The sequence below is a fragment of the Anopheles gambiae genome, chromosome 3, assembly GCF_943734735.2.
Source record: "Anopheles gambiae chromosome 3, idAnoGambNW_F1_1, whole genome shotgun sequence".
In the NCBI taxonomy this organism is placed as follows: Eukaryota; Metazoa; Arthropoda; class Insecta; order Diptera; family Culicidae; genus Anopheles; species Anopheles gambiae.
Window position 1 is genome coordinate 1,836,289 of NC_064602.1, and position 13,904 is coordinate 1,850,192.

General features: G+C 50.0%; 5 protein-coding genes across 13 annotated transcripts in view; 4 read left to right on the plus strand and 1 right to left on the minus strand.

Moving 5' to 3' along the window:
- Positions 1-666: 666 nt before the first annotated feature.
- Positions 667-1,634, plus strand: LOC1278118 (ATP synthase subunit delta, mitochondrial). Its single transcript, XM_317657.6, has 2 exons — positions 667-1,393; positions 1,467-1,634. The coding sequence occupies exon 1, from the start codon at positions 844-846 to the stop codon at positions 1,324-1,326; it is 483 nt and encodes a 160-aa protein (XP_317657.5). The 5' UTR covers positions 667-843; the 3' UTR covers positions 1,327-1,393; positions 1,467-1,634.
- A 658-nt stretch (positions 1,635-2,292) lies between these two features.
- Positions 2,293-8,409, plus strand: LOC1278117 (diacylglycerol O-acyltransferase 1). 9 transcript variants are annotated; one of them, XM_061657489.1, is made up of 10 exons: positions 2,293-2,355; positions 2,449-2,601; positions 5,334-5,548; positions 6,130-6,258; positions 6,325-6,416; positions 6,501-6,662; positions 6,924-7,073; positions 7,152-7,498; positions 7,562-7,728; positions 7,800-8,409. In XM_061657489.1, the coding sequence occupies exons 3-10, from the start codon at positions 5,415-5,417 to the stop codon at positions 8,119-8,121; spliced, it is 1,503 nt and encodes a 500-aa protein (XP_061513473.1). In that variant the 5' UTR covers positions 2,293-2,355; positions 2,449-2,601; positions 5,334-5,414; the 3' UTR covers positions 8,122-8,409. The 9 variants fall into 9 exon arrangements, with proteins under 9 accessions (XP_061513473.1, XP_061513474.1, XP_061513466.1 ...); XM_061657490.1 differs by having other exon boundaries at positions 2,303-2,355; positions 5,312-5,548; XM_061657482.1 differs by lacking the exons at positions 2,293-2,355; positions 2,449-2,601 and adding an exon at positions 2,770-3,233.
- On the minus strand, positions 8,374-10,819 carry LOC1278116 (aspartate--tRNA ligase, mitochondrial). The gene is made up of 4 exons (XM_317655.4): positions 10,573-10,819; positions 9,856-10,494; positions 9,114-9,788; positions 8,374-9,048 (listed from the first exon to the last, which is right to left on the minus strand). Exons 1-4 carry the CDS (start codon positions 10,702-10,704, stop codon positions 8,473-8,475), a joined length of 2,022 nt encoding a protein of 673 aa, XP_317655.4. The 5' UTR covers positions 10,705-10,819; the 3' UTR covers positions 8,374-8,472.
- A 74-nt stretch (positions 10,820-10,893) lies between these two features.
- LOC1278115 (endonuclease G, mitochondrial) lies at positions 10,894-12,112 on the plus strand. The gene is made up of 2 exons (XM_061657491.1): positions 10,894-11,611; positions 11,677-12,112. The coding sequence occupies exons 1-2, from the start codon at positions 11,045-11,047 to the stop codon at positions 12,064-12,066; spliced, it is 957 nt and encodes a 318-aa protein (XP_061513475.1). The 5' UTR covers positions 10,894-11,044; the 3' UTR covers positions 12,067-12,112.
- Positions 12,113-12,257: 145 nt separating this feature from the next.
- Positions 12,258-13,904, plus strand: part of LOC133393276 (rab3 GTPase-activating protein catalytic subunit) — a 113,656-nt gene continuing 112,009 nt past the window's right edge. The window contains exon 1 of the mRNA XM_061657473.1: positions 12,258-13,901. Coding sequence (XP_061513457.1) covers positions 12,424-13,901 — 1,478 coding nt within the window. The 5' untranslated portion in view covers positions 12,258-12,423. The remainder of the gene's footprint in view (positions 13,902-13,904) is intronic.

Genomic DNA, 13,904 nt, shown 5'->3' on the forward strand with positions numbered 1-13,904 from the left:
ACTTTTTAGGATAGTTATCATTTTCCCAGGGATGCGTTGACGAATCGTCGATTGTGGCAGTTGGTAGATATGTAAGCTGTCTATTTTAGATTTAAGCCCGGGACTCGTATCGTACTCGCGTGTTTTTTCAAATCATTTTAGTTGTACTAGTTTAATTTATAATTGAAGCTTCCATATTTAAGTTACTCAAAAGCTTCGTTCATACAACTGCTGTGAGCTTTCTGTTGTTTTGTGTGATGGTTCGTTTCAATGATATATTGCTTGCAAACACAACGCTTACAGCTTGTTTGTTTTTCTTTCAAACGAAGAAAAAATTATGTCATTGAGGTATTAATTAAGAATTGTTTCAGTCAGTGCTATTATTACATCGTGCAATGGGGTTTTCTTTACTGCCAGTAATACTGCAACGGCTTTTTATAACAGTTCAAACGTGCATGGCAGTTTTTGACAGCAAGAGAATGGACAGTGGGATACCACATATCTAATGAGAATTGATTTTTTATTTCGACATTTTCTTTCAGATTAATTTCACGTACAATTAGATTTTTCAATTTGAAAAATTAACTTTTTAATTATTTTAGCACTATTTGTGAACAAAACAGCAAAACATTTGCCCCCGAACTATGGTTTTAAGATATTCAAAATAAAATCGTCCAAACTTTTTCTGTCCGTTATCGTCATGTGCGCGTCCCATTGTTTGACGTCCCCGTGCCGCTGTCAAACTGTTATGAAACAGTTGTTGACGTTTAAAGCACCTCGTTCGCGTAACAATTTTCACCCGGAGCCGTAGTGTTTTTCGTCGAGTGAAAAAGTCCACTTTCCCGGCCATTTTCCAGCAGCAAAATGTCGTTCGCCCTGCGTAGCGCTCGCTTGGCCGCCCTGGCCCGCCCCTCGATCCGCATGGTGCAGTCCCGCGGCTACGCCGACGAGATGGCCTTCACACTGGCCGCCGCGAACAAGGTGTTCTACGACAGTGCCAACATCCGGCAGGTCGATGTGCCCTCGTTCAGCGGTGCGTTCGGTATCCTGCCGAAGCATGTGCCGACGCTGGCCGTCCTGAAGCCGGGCGTCGTCACCGTGTACGAGAACGATGGCGCGGTGAAGAAGATCTTCGTCTCCAGCGGCACCGTCACCGTGAACGAGGATGCCTCCGTGCAGGTGCTGGCGGAGGAAGCGCACCCCGTGGAAGACCTCGACTCGTCCGCCTGCCGGGAGCTGCTCTCGAACGCCCAGACCCAGCTGTCCTCCGCCTCGGGCGATAAGGACCGCGCGGAAGCTGCCATCGCCATGGAAGTCGCGGAAGCGCTTGTCAAGGCGTCCGAATAAATCTGCCTGCCTGCTAATAATTCCCCCTTGCTCTAGGTCCTGGCGAAAAGGATGCGTACGATAAATGGTAAGACTAGCTGAGCTACACACCGGCGCGTGTCATTTTGGCTGACCTTTTCCTTTCTTTTACACCGGCACAGTTAACCCCGTAAACGGAACATGGGATCGGGAAAACCCCAATGCCAATAGTTGGACGCCGGGAATCGGATTCGCTGCATTATGCGTTCTAGCGTGTGTGGTAAACTACATCAAATTGGGCGAATAAAATAGAGTTGTTCCTTTAAACCCTCTCACCATCTTATGTTAAACCGGCCGCTTCTTTTACTTTCTATGCAGTAGGCGCTGGAGGAGTGGGGTTATGAAAGAAATCTTCCGGACGATGGCAGGTACGAGCTGAATCGCGAGCCGGCAAATGAATATTTCATGCAAGTCGGTGAGCAAGTCGTATGCAACTTTTGTGTAATATCTGCAACTTGCATGAAAAGACTGATATAAAGATCAGTTTTTGGTGATCTTATTGTTATTTTAATGCAAAATATTTGTAGAAAAATGGCCGTTATTACAGCCTTGCCTAAGGAGTACATTAACATCTTTGCCATGTTGCAAATTTACTTCAATTGAACTTTAATTTCGATGAGTAGCATCTCATTTTCGGAGGTGAATGAGTTAAATAGGCAAAATCAACAGTAATTTAAATGAGTAGCATGCCTTTCAGAAAAAAATCATATTCTTTTAAAGGAAATGTCTACATTCTCTTTAAACAAATTGATAGAGAGATGGTGCCCATGTGGTCACACGCCTTTTCCTTAAAATTGGTAACGATATGCTCAAATTTGCTCAAATCCCAAAATATAACGATCAATTCAAAAGAGCCTCCCTTCGATCCGAAAATCGAACGCACCGAGCGGACAAAATGAACGTCATTCCCCCTACACCGGTGTCCCGGGTGTCGTAATCATGGCTGGCAAAACAGGTTAGTGTGATAGTGCTAAGTGGCCGTAGCTCGCAAAGACAAACTGCACATATGAAGTGTGTGTGAATGTGTATTGGTGCAACGGCAATGCTGTATATCCGATTAACAACAAAACCTTTCCTCTCCCTTCACCTTCGTCTTTCTTTCAGGCCAGCCGGTCCCGAGGAGGGGGGTTCGCTAATGGAGTTCGCGTCGCGGAAAAGCAATACCGCATGTATGGCGAGGTCAGTCCTACAGCGCGGGACACAAATGTAGAACGGGTGCAATTTAAATGCGGTAACGGTTGTGACACGTGGTTTAAGGTAATTTTCAAAAAGGAGAAATTTGTACTACACACACTTGACACGAACAACTACATACAATTAAAACCTTCCCAGGCGTTAGAAAATAAGGAACCCTCTCACACACTTGCACAGCACACACTGTACCATTACCGTTCCATTACACTATCGATGACGACGACCCACATGCGTTCCGGCCGCAGTGACAAACGGTCAAACAAATTTAGCTAAAATTAGGTCTTTTTTTGTTAAATCAATTTATCAAAAATGCACCCAAACCCAAAACCGAACGGCCTGTGTGTGTGTGTTTGTGCCTGCACTTTAGACTTTGCTCCCTCTATATTTAGGGCATCGCGGTGCCATGTGCTATGGGGTGCGCACCCATCATCATCGTTTTGGTGCGCGCCCCATAGTGTGCCGGTCGCTCCCTTCCAATAGCGGTTGCGGCGTCCACTCTCCACTGTCGTCGTCGTCGTCGTCTTCGTCAGTCACGTTCGCGTATTCAGTTCGGTTCTACAAGGCGCGGCACGAGGAACTGCCTGCGCTGCGCTGCCACAGGGCGATGATAATGGTGTGCACCGATCGGTTTAAATTTAATCAGTAAAAGTATCCCCCAGTGTGTGCGTGTGCCTGTGTGTGCGTGTAGTAGAGAGGTATGCCAGCATGTTTTGAGGGTGTTTTTTGTTAGAAGGACAGGACGGGGGAAGATTTGTTGTGGAGCAATGTCCAACGGGAAACGTGCGTGCAGGATGACGCCGGGCCTGGTTTCTACGTCGTACATCGTTTTGTTAGTTTTTGCGGTCGACGCAGGGTATCTTCTCTCGACCGGGAATCGACCTGTACGTAGCCTCGACCGTGCTGATAAGAAACGACTGGCTGAGAGGCGGCCGCGGGCGTCGTTGCTTAGAGCGCGTGTGTGCGTTAGCGTAGCTTGAGCTGTTCCTTGATCGCGAGCAGCTGATAAGCGGCGGGCGAGAAGCGTTGTAAAGCCGGTCCGGCGAAGATCGATCGCACTGTAGTGTTGCACTGGATGCAGTACGGTGCAGTGTGTCGGCACTCGGTTTCCCCAAAAAGTGTATGTGTGTGTGTGTTCCTGTACAGAAGGTACAACTGGTGCGGAAAGGAAGTCCGTCACGGAAGCAAGTGCATTCTAACCGGCCTTATGTAACGACGCAACGGCCGGTCGACATGTGTTGAGAGAACACGATAGTGTTTTGTGAAGGAAAGAAAAGAAGGTCAATAACATTCCCGCGCATCCATGATGGCGCGGCGCGTGTTCCGGCTCCGTCCTCCGAGTTGCATGTGTGTTTCCTTTTGGCACTCTCTTTCTCTCTCTCTGTTGCTTGTCGTCTTCTATACAATGCACACATGGGCAACATTAACGATCAAATTTTCGAGCGCGAAATGCTCAAAAAATGTAAACTCGCTGTCTCTCGATCGAGGGCTTTTGTTTGTACGTACACACAGACACAGTGTAAGATCGCGAAAACAATTCAAACGGACCGAACAAAAAACCTGTTTTTTTGACCATCTTGCCCGTGTCTGTGGATGGAGACCGGGCCGTCTAACCTTGGACAAACGCGTGTATGTGCTTGTGCTGTGTTGTGTCCAGGTGGTGTACGATAATTAACAAGTGCACGGCCGCATGGTGAGGGTAAAGGTGGACCCAACCAAGTACTCCACAAGGTTGATCGGAATGTCGCGGTGTTGTCTGCGGAAACTTGAAAGACAACAAACAATTCCTTCCCTCTCAATCGTTTACTTTAGAAAAGCGATTTAGAACGTCAGAAAATCGTTTACGACGGCGTCATAAATCCACTCCACACACGGTTGCATCACAAATTCTAGTCCATTTGCGAGTGCTGTGTTTTGGCCGGCGAACGGAAACAATTGAACTAAAGAGATTAAGATAACTGCAACTCACCTCACCAGGCGATTGGCGTCGGTTAAATAACGGCGTACGATCGGTGCGTTTGCGTGCGTTTTGTGGGCGCGGAGACAGTTCCCATCATGGGTCAAGTTCATCGCCACGACACGGTTGTCACGGACACGTGCATGACGCATCGAAATGAGTGCGTTAGAAGCAATAGAGACCTCGTACCATTTGCACAAACCAATCGAATACGAGTTTGTCCATGTCCCTCGAGGCCATCTACCTTTCAGTTGGCGACTTGTTGCTGCACTTGGAGATAGGAAGTGATGCGCGAAACTGCATCTAAGTGTGTGTGCATAGACAGTTGCAGTTTTGCAATCTCGTTGACCCCGTTTCAACGCCATCAACAGCTGGTAGTGCATCTGCCGGCCCCAGACAGAGTTTGTTTTTCTTATCAGTCGTGAGACAACGGAGGACACATTCTACATTTTGCTTTTCCACTTCCATTCTGAAAACTGAATGTAATGAAAGAATGAAAATTGATAAGATCCAGATGCACCTCAGAGAGAGATGACCCTTTCAATGACCCTTGCAGGGTCAAAAGGTCATGAAAAGTGCTAGAGATGATCACATTGAACCGTACATCACAACTGATTGTGTTCCCGTAGGGTAGTACAGGTTAAAGTCAGCATGATTTAAGCAAAATCCCGCCTTCCTAATCCCGATATCAACGCCTCAAAGCTTTATGGCTTTTCCCCCCTACGTGATAAGAAACGTGCCACACTAAAACACCTCGAAAATCGCGTGTTGCTGTTATCAGTGTATCGAGCTATCCAGTAATTTCCAAGCTTCTTCAAGATGGTTGTTTCTTCCTTTCCAGACCTTCGTACTGGTTTGTGTCCATCCTCGTGCGTTCCCTGTGTAGCACACACCAAAGACCCACCCGCCAACACGTGAAAGCATGTCGGGCGAAACGCACCACTCAGCGGCGGCGGAGGAGAACAAGGTCCGGTACCGGCGGACGCAGAGTGTAACGCGGGCGGAAGAGATCACCAAAAAGGAATCGGAACAGCGCAAATCACAGCCGGACAAACCGTGAGTAAGCAGGAGGGAATGACTCATCCCGCTCATTTGGTGACAAAAGTGCAACCGTGTTTAAGACCATGGAAGGCTTTGGCAACCTTGAGCTTTGCTGCCGTGTCGGAGCGAAGGTTCTGGGGTTGCAGCCTTATGTTCTGGGTCAAGGGAGTTCTGCAGCAGCCGCCGTTATCAGCCGTTGCCGGTTTGTTTAACTCATTTGCGCGGGTTTTGCGTGATCATCCGGGGTGCACGTAACGAGGAACTGCCCTTACTTTGGAACTGATACTCCGAGTGGGCCTATGTCGATCGTATGCGATGAGAAGTACCTTTTTTCTTGCTGTGGAGGACCCCGAAACGCTATGTTTCATTATACAATTGCATTAAATGTGCACGCAAGCTGCAGTTTTTTCCATCTGCAAAACGATGACTTTCAGCGTTTTGTTGGTTAATTCTAAGAAGCCGTTATGCAGGCACATTAAATGTTCGTTCGGCCAGACAACATCGTTGTCTAAGCGCCACTAATGGGCCATTATCATTCTTTGGGGGGAATTCTTTGAATTTAAAAACCATTTGCTCTCTTCCCACTTTGCCGGCAGATGTCACCGACCACGGGATTCGCTGTTCTCGTGGAGTTCCGGCTTCGACAACTTCACCGGTCTAGTCAATTGGGGCTTTCTGCTGCTCACGATGGGAGGCATACGGCTGGTGCTCGAGAACTTTATCAAGTACGTACTGGCCCTGATGCCGCCCGACTATGTTCACTTTCTAACGGTTGTGTTCGATCTTGCCAGATACGGTATCCGCGTCGATCCGGTGCAGTGGTTCACGGTGCTCACCGGCAAAGGTGAAGGTGAAGGTTATCCCTCGGTGTTGCTGATCAGCTGTAAGTATTATCCCCCCTGGTGTATTGTATCGGGGCCGTTTGTCAACCGTTTTTTTTGTTAAACGATCGCGCTGTCCTCCACAGACTCCCTGGTGCCCGTCATGATTTGCCTGATGATGGAGCGTGCGCTGGCGAGCGACATCATACCCGAAAGTGCCGGAATGGCTGTACACATCGTCAACATTATCGTGCTCGTGCTAATCCCGATGGTTGTGATACACGTGAAGGGGCACATATTTAGCTTAGGTAAGGGATCGCGGGTGCGAAATGAACGCGGTTCGCGTATAGATGGAGTCGTTTTAATTGCCGCTTGTGTAACAACTTCATTCGTGCCCGGCCAGATATGACTGCGATACGGCTCCGTTTGAAGGCGCACAGGCCTTGAACTTGTGGAACCCGTGCGCCCCCGACACTCTGGCGCTGTAATTAGTGTAAGGGCGTTACGGAACGCAAACCCCTCCTCTAACGTTTCTCTCTCTCTCTCTCTTTGCCTCCTTCTTCTCGCAGTGGGAGCTATGACGGTATGCTTCATCTATTGCATACTGTTCCTGAAGCTTTGGAGCTACGTGCAGGTGAATCTGTGGTGTCGCGCGGAAAAGAAACAGCACCGACACAGTCGCTCCGGCCGGCGACAAAGCATAACGATAGCGCAATTGCGTAAGTAACACATGTAACCGACCGTTTGCTTTTTGCTAGTTGACCTAATCACGCGCTTTGCACTCCCGCGCTTTGCAGAGAATGGAAGGGAACAGGAAGCGGAACGTACGGCCAACGGTAGCGCGACCGGTTACTGCAACGATAAGGACAAAGTACCGGCCCTGGTACACTATCCGGACAATCTGCATCCGGTCGATCTGTTCTACTTCCTGCTCGCGCCGACCCTCTGCTACGAGCTGAACTTCCCCAAGACGAACCGCATCCGGAAGCGGTTCCTGATCAAACGCATGCTGGAGGTGGTGATCGGGGTGCACATCGTGATGGGTCTGTTCCAGCAGTGGATGATCCCGTCGGTGCGCAACTCGCTGGTGCCGTTTTCCAACATGGATCTTACAAAGACGGCCGAACGTTTGCTAAAGCTTGCGGTAAGTGAAGGTGTGAAGGTACGTGGACTTCATGTTTTGACCTCGTTTTCATTTGTCCGACAGATTCCAAACCATCTGATGTGGCTGTGCTTCTTCTACCTGACGTTCCACTCGTTCCTAAATCTGATGGGCGAGCTGCTACACTTTGCCGACCGGAACTTTTACAGCGACTGGTGGAACGCGAACAACATTGACACGTTCTGGCGTACGTGGAACATGCCCGTGCACAAGTACGTACAGGAGTTTTCATTGGAAAGGGCGTCCTTTTTTAACGATCCTGCCTCTCGTTCTTCCTCCCCAGGTGGTGCGTTCGCCATCTGTACATCCCAGTGGTGGAGCTCGGCTACTCCAAGGTGGCCGCCTCGGTGATCGTGTTCTTCTTCAGCGCCTTCTTCCACGAGTATCTCGTCAGTGTGCCGCTGAAAACGTTCAAGGTGTGGGCATTCACCGGGATGATGGCACAGATCCCGCTTTCGTTCGTTGCCAAGTACATGGAGACGAACTACGGACCCCGGTGGGGCAATATGCTCGTGTGGGCCTCGATTATTCTGGGCCAACCGTTGGCCATCATGATGTACTATCACGACTTTGTCATCACCAACTACAACGATGTGTTGGTGTAAGAGGGGATACACTTTTTGACCACACCATTGTGCCAAAAAGAGAGAGGAAGAGAGAGAGAGGGAGAATGCGGACATTCCACAGTACACACATCACGTAATCTACATTCACACACACACAGACTGCTGTCCATCGTCGTTCCACGGCCCGTCGCCGAAGATCGCCAATTTGTACATCTTTTTCATAAAGCCGTTTTTGTACAGGTTAATGTTTTCATGTTTTCTTTTGTCTTTTTTTTAATAATAAAAAAAGTATTTTGTTCTTTCCGTCACTTTTGTACGAGACAATAATTGCAGTTTAGTTTAATCAACACGTTCCTTCGACTACTAACGAACAAAACGATCTCATTATACTCACTCTACAACTTGAATGTGATATATTCGCTTCTCTTCCTCGCTGATCGGGACGGGCGCCTTCGAGAGCGGATCCTTACCGTCGGCACTCTTGGGAAAGGCAATCACGTCCCGTATGGACGGCGCATTGCACAGCAGCGCAACGTAGCGATCGAGCCCGATGGCAAAGCCGCCGTGCGGTGGGGCACCACTTTCCAGCGCGTCCAGCAGATGGTGAAGATGGGCATGCTCGATCTTCAGCACATCCTTCAGGACCATTCGCTGGAGCTGGCTGTTGTGTATACGGATCGATCCACCGCCGATTTCGACCCCATTCCATACGAGATCGTAAGCGAGCGATCGAATTTTGTAAATGTTTTCAGTGCAACCGTCCGCTAGTGCGGCCGCATCTTCTGGGTGGGGTGCCGTAAAGGGATGGTGGGTGCTTTCGATCTGGCCCGTCTCTTCGTTCTCACTAAACATGGGGAAATCCACCACCCAGAGGAAGTTGTGCGCGTGGGACTGTCGTTTCGGTGCTAGATTGCGCTCTTCTAGGGCTTCGTACGTAGCCAGTCGTATCCTGCCCATCAAGTTTTGCTAAAAAAGAGGAGATTTTGTGTAAATTGCAACAAGTAAATGGATAATTCAACAAAACCACTTACAACATAAGTTTGCTTTCCCCAGCCAAGTAGCAGCAGATCGTCCGGCTGCAAGGACAGTTGCTCACTCAACGCGTCAGCCGATTCCTTGCCAAGTAATCGTTGAATCGGTCCCGAACTCCACTCGGGCGTCACTTTGCTCTGGGTAAACTTACAGAAGTTGCTCTGTTTAGCTATTTCCTCAAGCGATTTCTTCAACCCCGTAGGCAGCTTTCGAGCTTCCTCCGCGCGTACAACGACTCCGTACACCCGAAAGTCCTGCTGCCGTACACCTGCCGGCATGGTAAGTCCAGCCCCAAGCGTTTTGGACAAGTTTTGTAGTTCATAGCCGAATCTCGTGTCCGGTTTGTCACTCCCGAATCGCTCCATCGCTTCCGCAAGCGTCATGCGTGGAAACGGCGCACGAATGGGATTATCGCTGTAGGGCCACGATTTCGTCAACACTTGTTCGATCAGCTGGATAACGCTTTCGCGGTCGGTGAAGGAAAGCTCGATATCGAGCTGGGTAAACTCGGGCTGCCGATCGGGTCGGGTCGATTCGTCCCGGTAGCAGCGAGCGATTTGGAAGTAACGATCGATTGCTCCCACCATCAGCATCTGCTTGAACTGTTGCGGGCTTTGGACGAGTGAGTAAAAGTGTCCCGGTTTCCTGGACGGGACGACAAACTCTTGTGCCCCCTGTAAGGGAAGTTCGTGTTGATGAGCTTTTCAATGGAATGGTGTCTTCCTGTTAAAAACAACATACCCCAGGTGTTCTGCGGAATAAGGTGGGCGTTTCGACCTCCACGAAACCGTAATCGTTGATCATACATTCTCGCATCCGCATGATTATTTGCGAGCGAAGGCGCAGGTTGTGCTGAAGGTCGCGATTTCGCAGATCGATGTACCGGTGCTCAAGGCGAACTTTTTCTTTCGCTCGGTTGTAGTCCTTCACGTTGATTGGAAGTCGTTTCTTTGCTTCGTTCAGCACCTCTAAGCCGCTCACATGGATTTCAATCTCTCCGGTCGGGTTGGTTTTGTTCGCTTGCCCTTCAGGACGGGGCTGTACCGTTCCTGTGACGCGCAGGATTGATTCAAAGGCCAATCCATCCAAGGTGAATCTTTCGCTCACTGCTTCGGGTAGAAGGGCTTGCACCGTGCCGTAACCATCGCGCAGAGTGAAAAATTTATTCATCCGGGAAAACTCCAACCATCCACACAGTGTGACTTCCTGACCGACATGGGACAGTCTTAACTCTCCACAATTATGCGAACGTGTTGTAAATTGGTTTGTCGAGGACTTTTGTGGTGCTTTCTGCTGTGGCGAATGTGTTTTCATCTCATTGAGCTGGCTCCATGTCGTGGTTGAGTTAATGCCACGCCTTTGCTGAATGATGTGATTATGCTACAACAGAGGGAAAGCCCATTGAATGCAAATATCGTATCTGCGACTGATAACGGAGAAGTGGGATGAACGCCTTACCATTCCCGAAGCACAAGACTGATGCAATGATATCTTATCGAAGGACCCATTTTTGCCGAAGACTGTAGGGCCTAAACAGGGCGGCGAAGTACAAGCAGCATTCACGATACGACAAACTTTACTCCTTAACATCGTGATAACTTTAAACAAAACGCTTAGCGAAATAAATTAACAATCTTTGTGTAATTTGTTGCAATGCGTAACGAAATAATGAACCGGCAGCAGAAGGCAATTTGTTGTTGTGGGAGCAAAAGCTGTCAGACATCGTTTGACAGCATTTTGACAGCGTGCGTTTTGTTCGACATTCCTACCCCTCGTAGAAGGCGTTTTGTTGTGGATTCGGGGTTTGTTGACAAAAATACAAATCCCGTCTCTTCCCCTTCACGCACTGCACGTGCTTGTTTCTAGTGCAATAGCTTTAAGCAGCGATAGAATTAGAAAGTTTTAACCGAATATTGTATAGTTTTAGAAAATGGGCTCCCGTAACGTGATGTCCCGCCTGTTGGTGTTGTCGTCGGTTGGCTTCGGTGGCTATCTTACTGGAACGTATCTCGAGCGGAAGAGGCTGACCATCGCCAGTGATTATATAAACACCGGCAAGGCAGCGGAATCGTTCTGTTCCAAACCCGGCCTGCCTATATTTGGAACCGTGTCCGCAGCCACTCCCATTCCCGCCGACAGTCCCTCCTCGGCGGTGGCGAATGTGAGCCGCGTCGGACAGATTATGAAGTACGGATTCCCCGGACTGGACAATGTACGGTCGTTCGACGATTATGTGCTTTCGTACGATCGAAGGACACGTGTTGCTCACTGGGTGTTTGAGCATCTAACGCCCGCAACGGTCAAACACAATGATGCAGTGGATCGGGCCAAGTGTGACTTTAAGCCGGACGAAAGCATTCACCCGTTCTTCCGATCGCTAAACACGGATTACAAAGGGTCCGGGTTCGATCGGGGCCATCTGGCAGCGGCGGGAAATCATCGGATGGAGCAGAAGCATTGTGATCAGACGTTCTACCTCACCAATATGGCACCACAGGTCAGGGAAATGGATTGGTTTTGTTGGGAGCAGCTGGATTTCATGATTTTGTTTCCTCTTTTTAGGTTGGAGTGGGTTTTAACCGTGACAAATGGAACGATCTGGAACGGTACGTGAGAAAACTGACAAAGCAGTATCCAAATGTGTACTGCTGCACCGGGCCGCTGTATCTGCCCCGCCGGGAAGATGATGGCAAACTGTACGTAAAGTATCAGGTGATCGGATCGAACAACGTGGCCGTCCCGACGCATTTCTACAAAGTAATCGTAATGGAAACGTCCGACGGAAAGCTTGAGATGGAGTCGTACGTACTGCCAAACCAGAAGATAGACAACGGCACGCCAATCACGATGTTCCAAGTGCCACCGGAGACGGTTGAGCGAGCTGCCGGATTGCTGTTCTTCGACAAGCTGGCAAGAAACAAGCTAGCCAAGATAAATGGCAAAAAGGTGTGAACGGGAGTGTATTGGAATGTGAGAAATAAAGCTACCGAAACCAAAATTTCACCTTTTTCACACCAAATTGGTGGATTTTTATCACCAAAACAAAAACGACCGACAAAACAGCTGATTGTCGGTTTAAAAAACTGCGTAGCAAAGATCTCACACACACCACTACACGACCACTGTACGACAGCGTTTGACAGCGGTTTGTTTACATTTAGCTGTCCGTCGTCTTTGGACTGCGTCGTTGCGTTGTTTCTCCGTGACTTGCGACTAGTGAAAGTGAAATTGCGTGTTTTTGTGTTTTCCTTCCGGAATTTTCCCCCGTTTCCCTAACCGATTGGACCGTTCCTCCACCCCACAAATACAATGCTGAACGAAGAGGTCGACGATACGGAGTTCTTCCAGCAGGACTTTACGACGGCCTCCGGCTGGGAGTTGTTTAATGCGCGGCTGGAGGAAATATTTCACGAGTGGAAGCTGTCGTTCGGGCAAACCACTTTCCGGAAGCTTGCCCACCACGAGCTGGCCAGCTGCCGTTGGAATGTGGCGCGCGAAACGATAAAGTTCGCGGACGTTGAGCTGCAGGTGGCGCATTACCGTGCACAGCTCGAACCCGACCTGACGGAGGGAGCGGAACCCGTGGAGCCCGTTTCCGGATGTCAAACGTTTGTGGATTTGCTGTCGATCGAGAACGACTACTGCATGGCGTACGGACAACGGTCCGATGGGGATGAGGACGAGCAGAAACTTCACCCGCTTGCGCAATGGTACGGGTTGCGCGAGTTTGTGATCGTTACGCCGGTGAAGAAATCGATCTCCAACGAAAGCAGGATCCGCATCCTGATGAGCTCCGTGCATATTGCGGTGTCGGAAAGTAGCTGCGATGTGCCCGTGTTTGTGCAGGCGATGGACAAGGTGCAGCACGTGTATCTGGGCGTGTGTGAGTCCGGCCCGGTTCGCATGTCGTTCGATATTGTGCATTTGCATCTAACGCCACCCACCTGCAAGTATCTTTCGGGGCTGTTGGAGGTTTTCAAGGGCAAAATTGGCGTAGCGTACGTTGATCCTGTCGCGGTGTCGGTCCGTTTCACCTACCAGCTGGCACGTTTCGTTTCCGGCAGCTTTGTAAGCGATAAAAGTGTCCCGTTCACCGAGGGCTGGACTGGGACGGACGCCGTGTCCCTTCCGTTCGGCGTATCGATCGATCCGGTTAGCGAGCTGATCGTTCACTGCACCTGGCCGCAGGTGGCGGACAATGTGGTGGTCGATTCGCAGACCTACTCCGACTTTGATCCCTTGACGGCACCGCTCTGGAGTCTACGGGCACAGTTCGAGGACACGCCCGTCTGCTATCTGGCCGACTGTCTGCAGGAGTACCTGCAAATTTCGGACTCGCGGCGCGCTCTGACCGAATACTTCAGCGAACTTGCTTTCGGTGGCAACGTTCCGCCGATCGAGGGCGCTAATCCACTCGATCTGCTCACGGAATCGAAAATTCCACGACTGTCGTCTGTGCTGCCCGGCAGAATCGTTGCTCCCAAGGCCGCTCCGGCCAAGCTCGAGGGCCCACTGAACGACGAACAGCTGAAGGACATGCTGTACTACCTGTTTCCGGACGCACAGCGTGAGCCACGGTGGCCGTACGCCGCATCCGTCACCGGGCCGGCCGAGTTCGATCCGCTGCGCATCAAGTCGGCCAATCCGGACTCGCTGGTGCATCGGCTCGCCACCCTGCTGGCCCTCTGCAATGCGTGCTTCGGGGGGAAGCGAGCCGTGGCGCAACTGTGGGCCGAATTCGCACAGGAAATGCGGTACCGCGTCGAGCGCTGCATACAGATACCGGGGTG

What these genes read in the sequence shown, in the direction of transcription:
- LOC1278118 (XM_317657.6), top strand. Translation starts at nt 844, where the DNA reads ATGTCGTTCGCCCTGCGTAGCGCTCGCTTGGCCGCCCTGGCCCGCCCC.
- LOC1278117 (XM_061657489.1), top strand. Translation starts at nt 5,415, where the DNA reads ATGTCGGGCGAAACGCACCACTCAGCGGCGGCGGAGGAGAACAAGGTC. An exon ending in AACGTTTGCTAAAGCTTGCG is followed by an intron (nt 7,499 to 7,561) that starts GTAAGTGAAGGT and finishes TTTGTCCGACAG; the next exon opens with ATTCCAAACCATCTGATGTG. An exon ending in TGGAACATGCCCGTGCACAA is followed by an intron (nt 7,729 to 7,799) that starts GTACGTACAGGA and finishes CTTCCTCCCCAG; the next exon opens with GTGGTGCGTTCGCCATCTGT.
- LOC1278116 (XM_317655.4), bottom strand. Translation starts at nt 10,704, where the DNA reads ATGTTAAGGAGTAAAGTTTGTCGTATCGTGAATGCTGCTTGTACTTCG. An exon ending in AGTCTTGTGCTTCGGGAATG is followed by an intron (nt 10,495 to 10,572) that starts GTAAGGCGTTCA and finishes CCTCTGTTGTAG; the next exon opens with CATAATCACATCATTCAGCA. An exon ending in GGGGAAAGCAAACTTATGTT is followed by an intron (nt 9,049 to 9,113) that starts GTAAGTGGTTTT and finishes CCTCTTTTTTAG; the next exon opens with CAAAACTTGATGGGCAGGAT.
- LOC1278115 (XM_061657491.1), top strand. Translation starts at nt 11,045, where the DNA reads ATGGGCTCCCGTAACGTGATGTCCCGCCTGTTGGTGTTGTCGTCGGTT. An exon ending in TCACCAATATGGCACCACAG is followed by an intron (nt 11,612 to 11,676) that starts GTCAGGGAAATG and finishes TCCTCTTTTTAG; the next exon opens with GTTGGAGTGGGTTTTAACCG.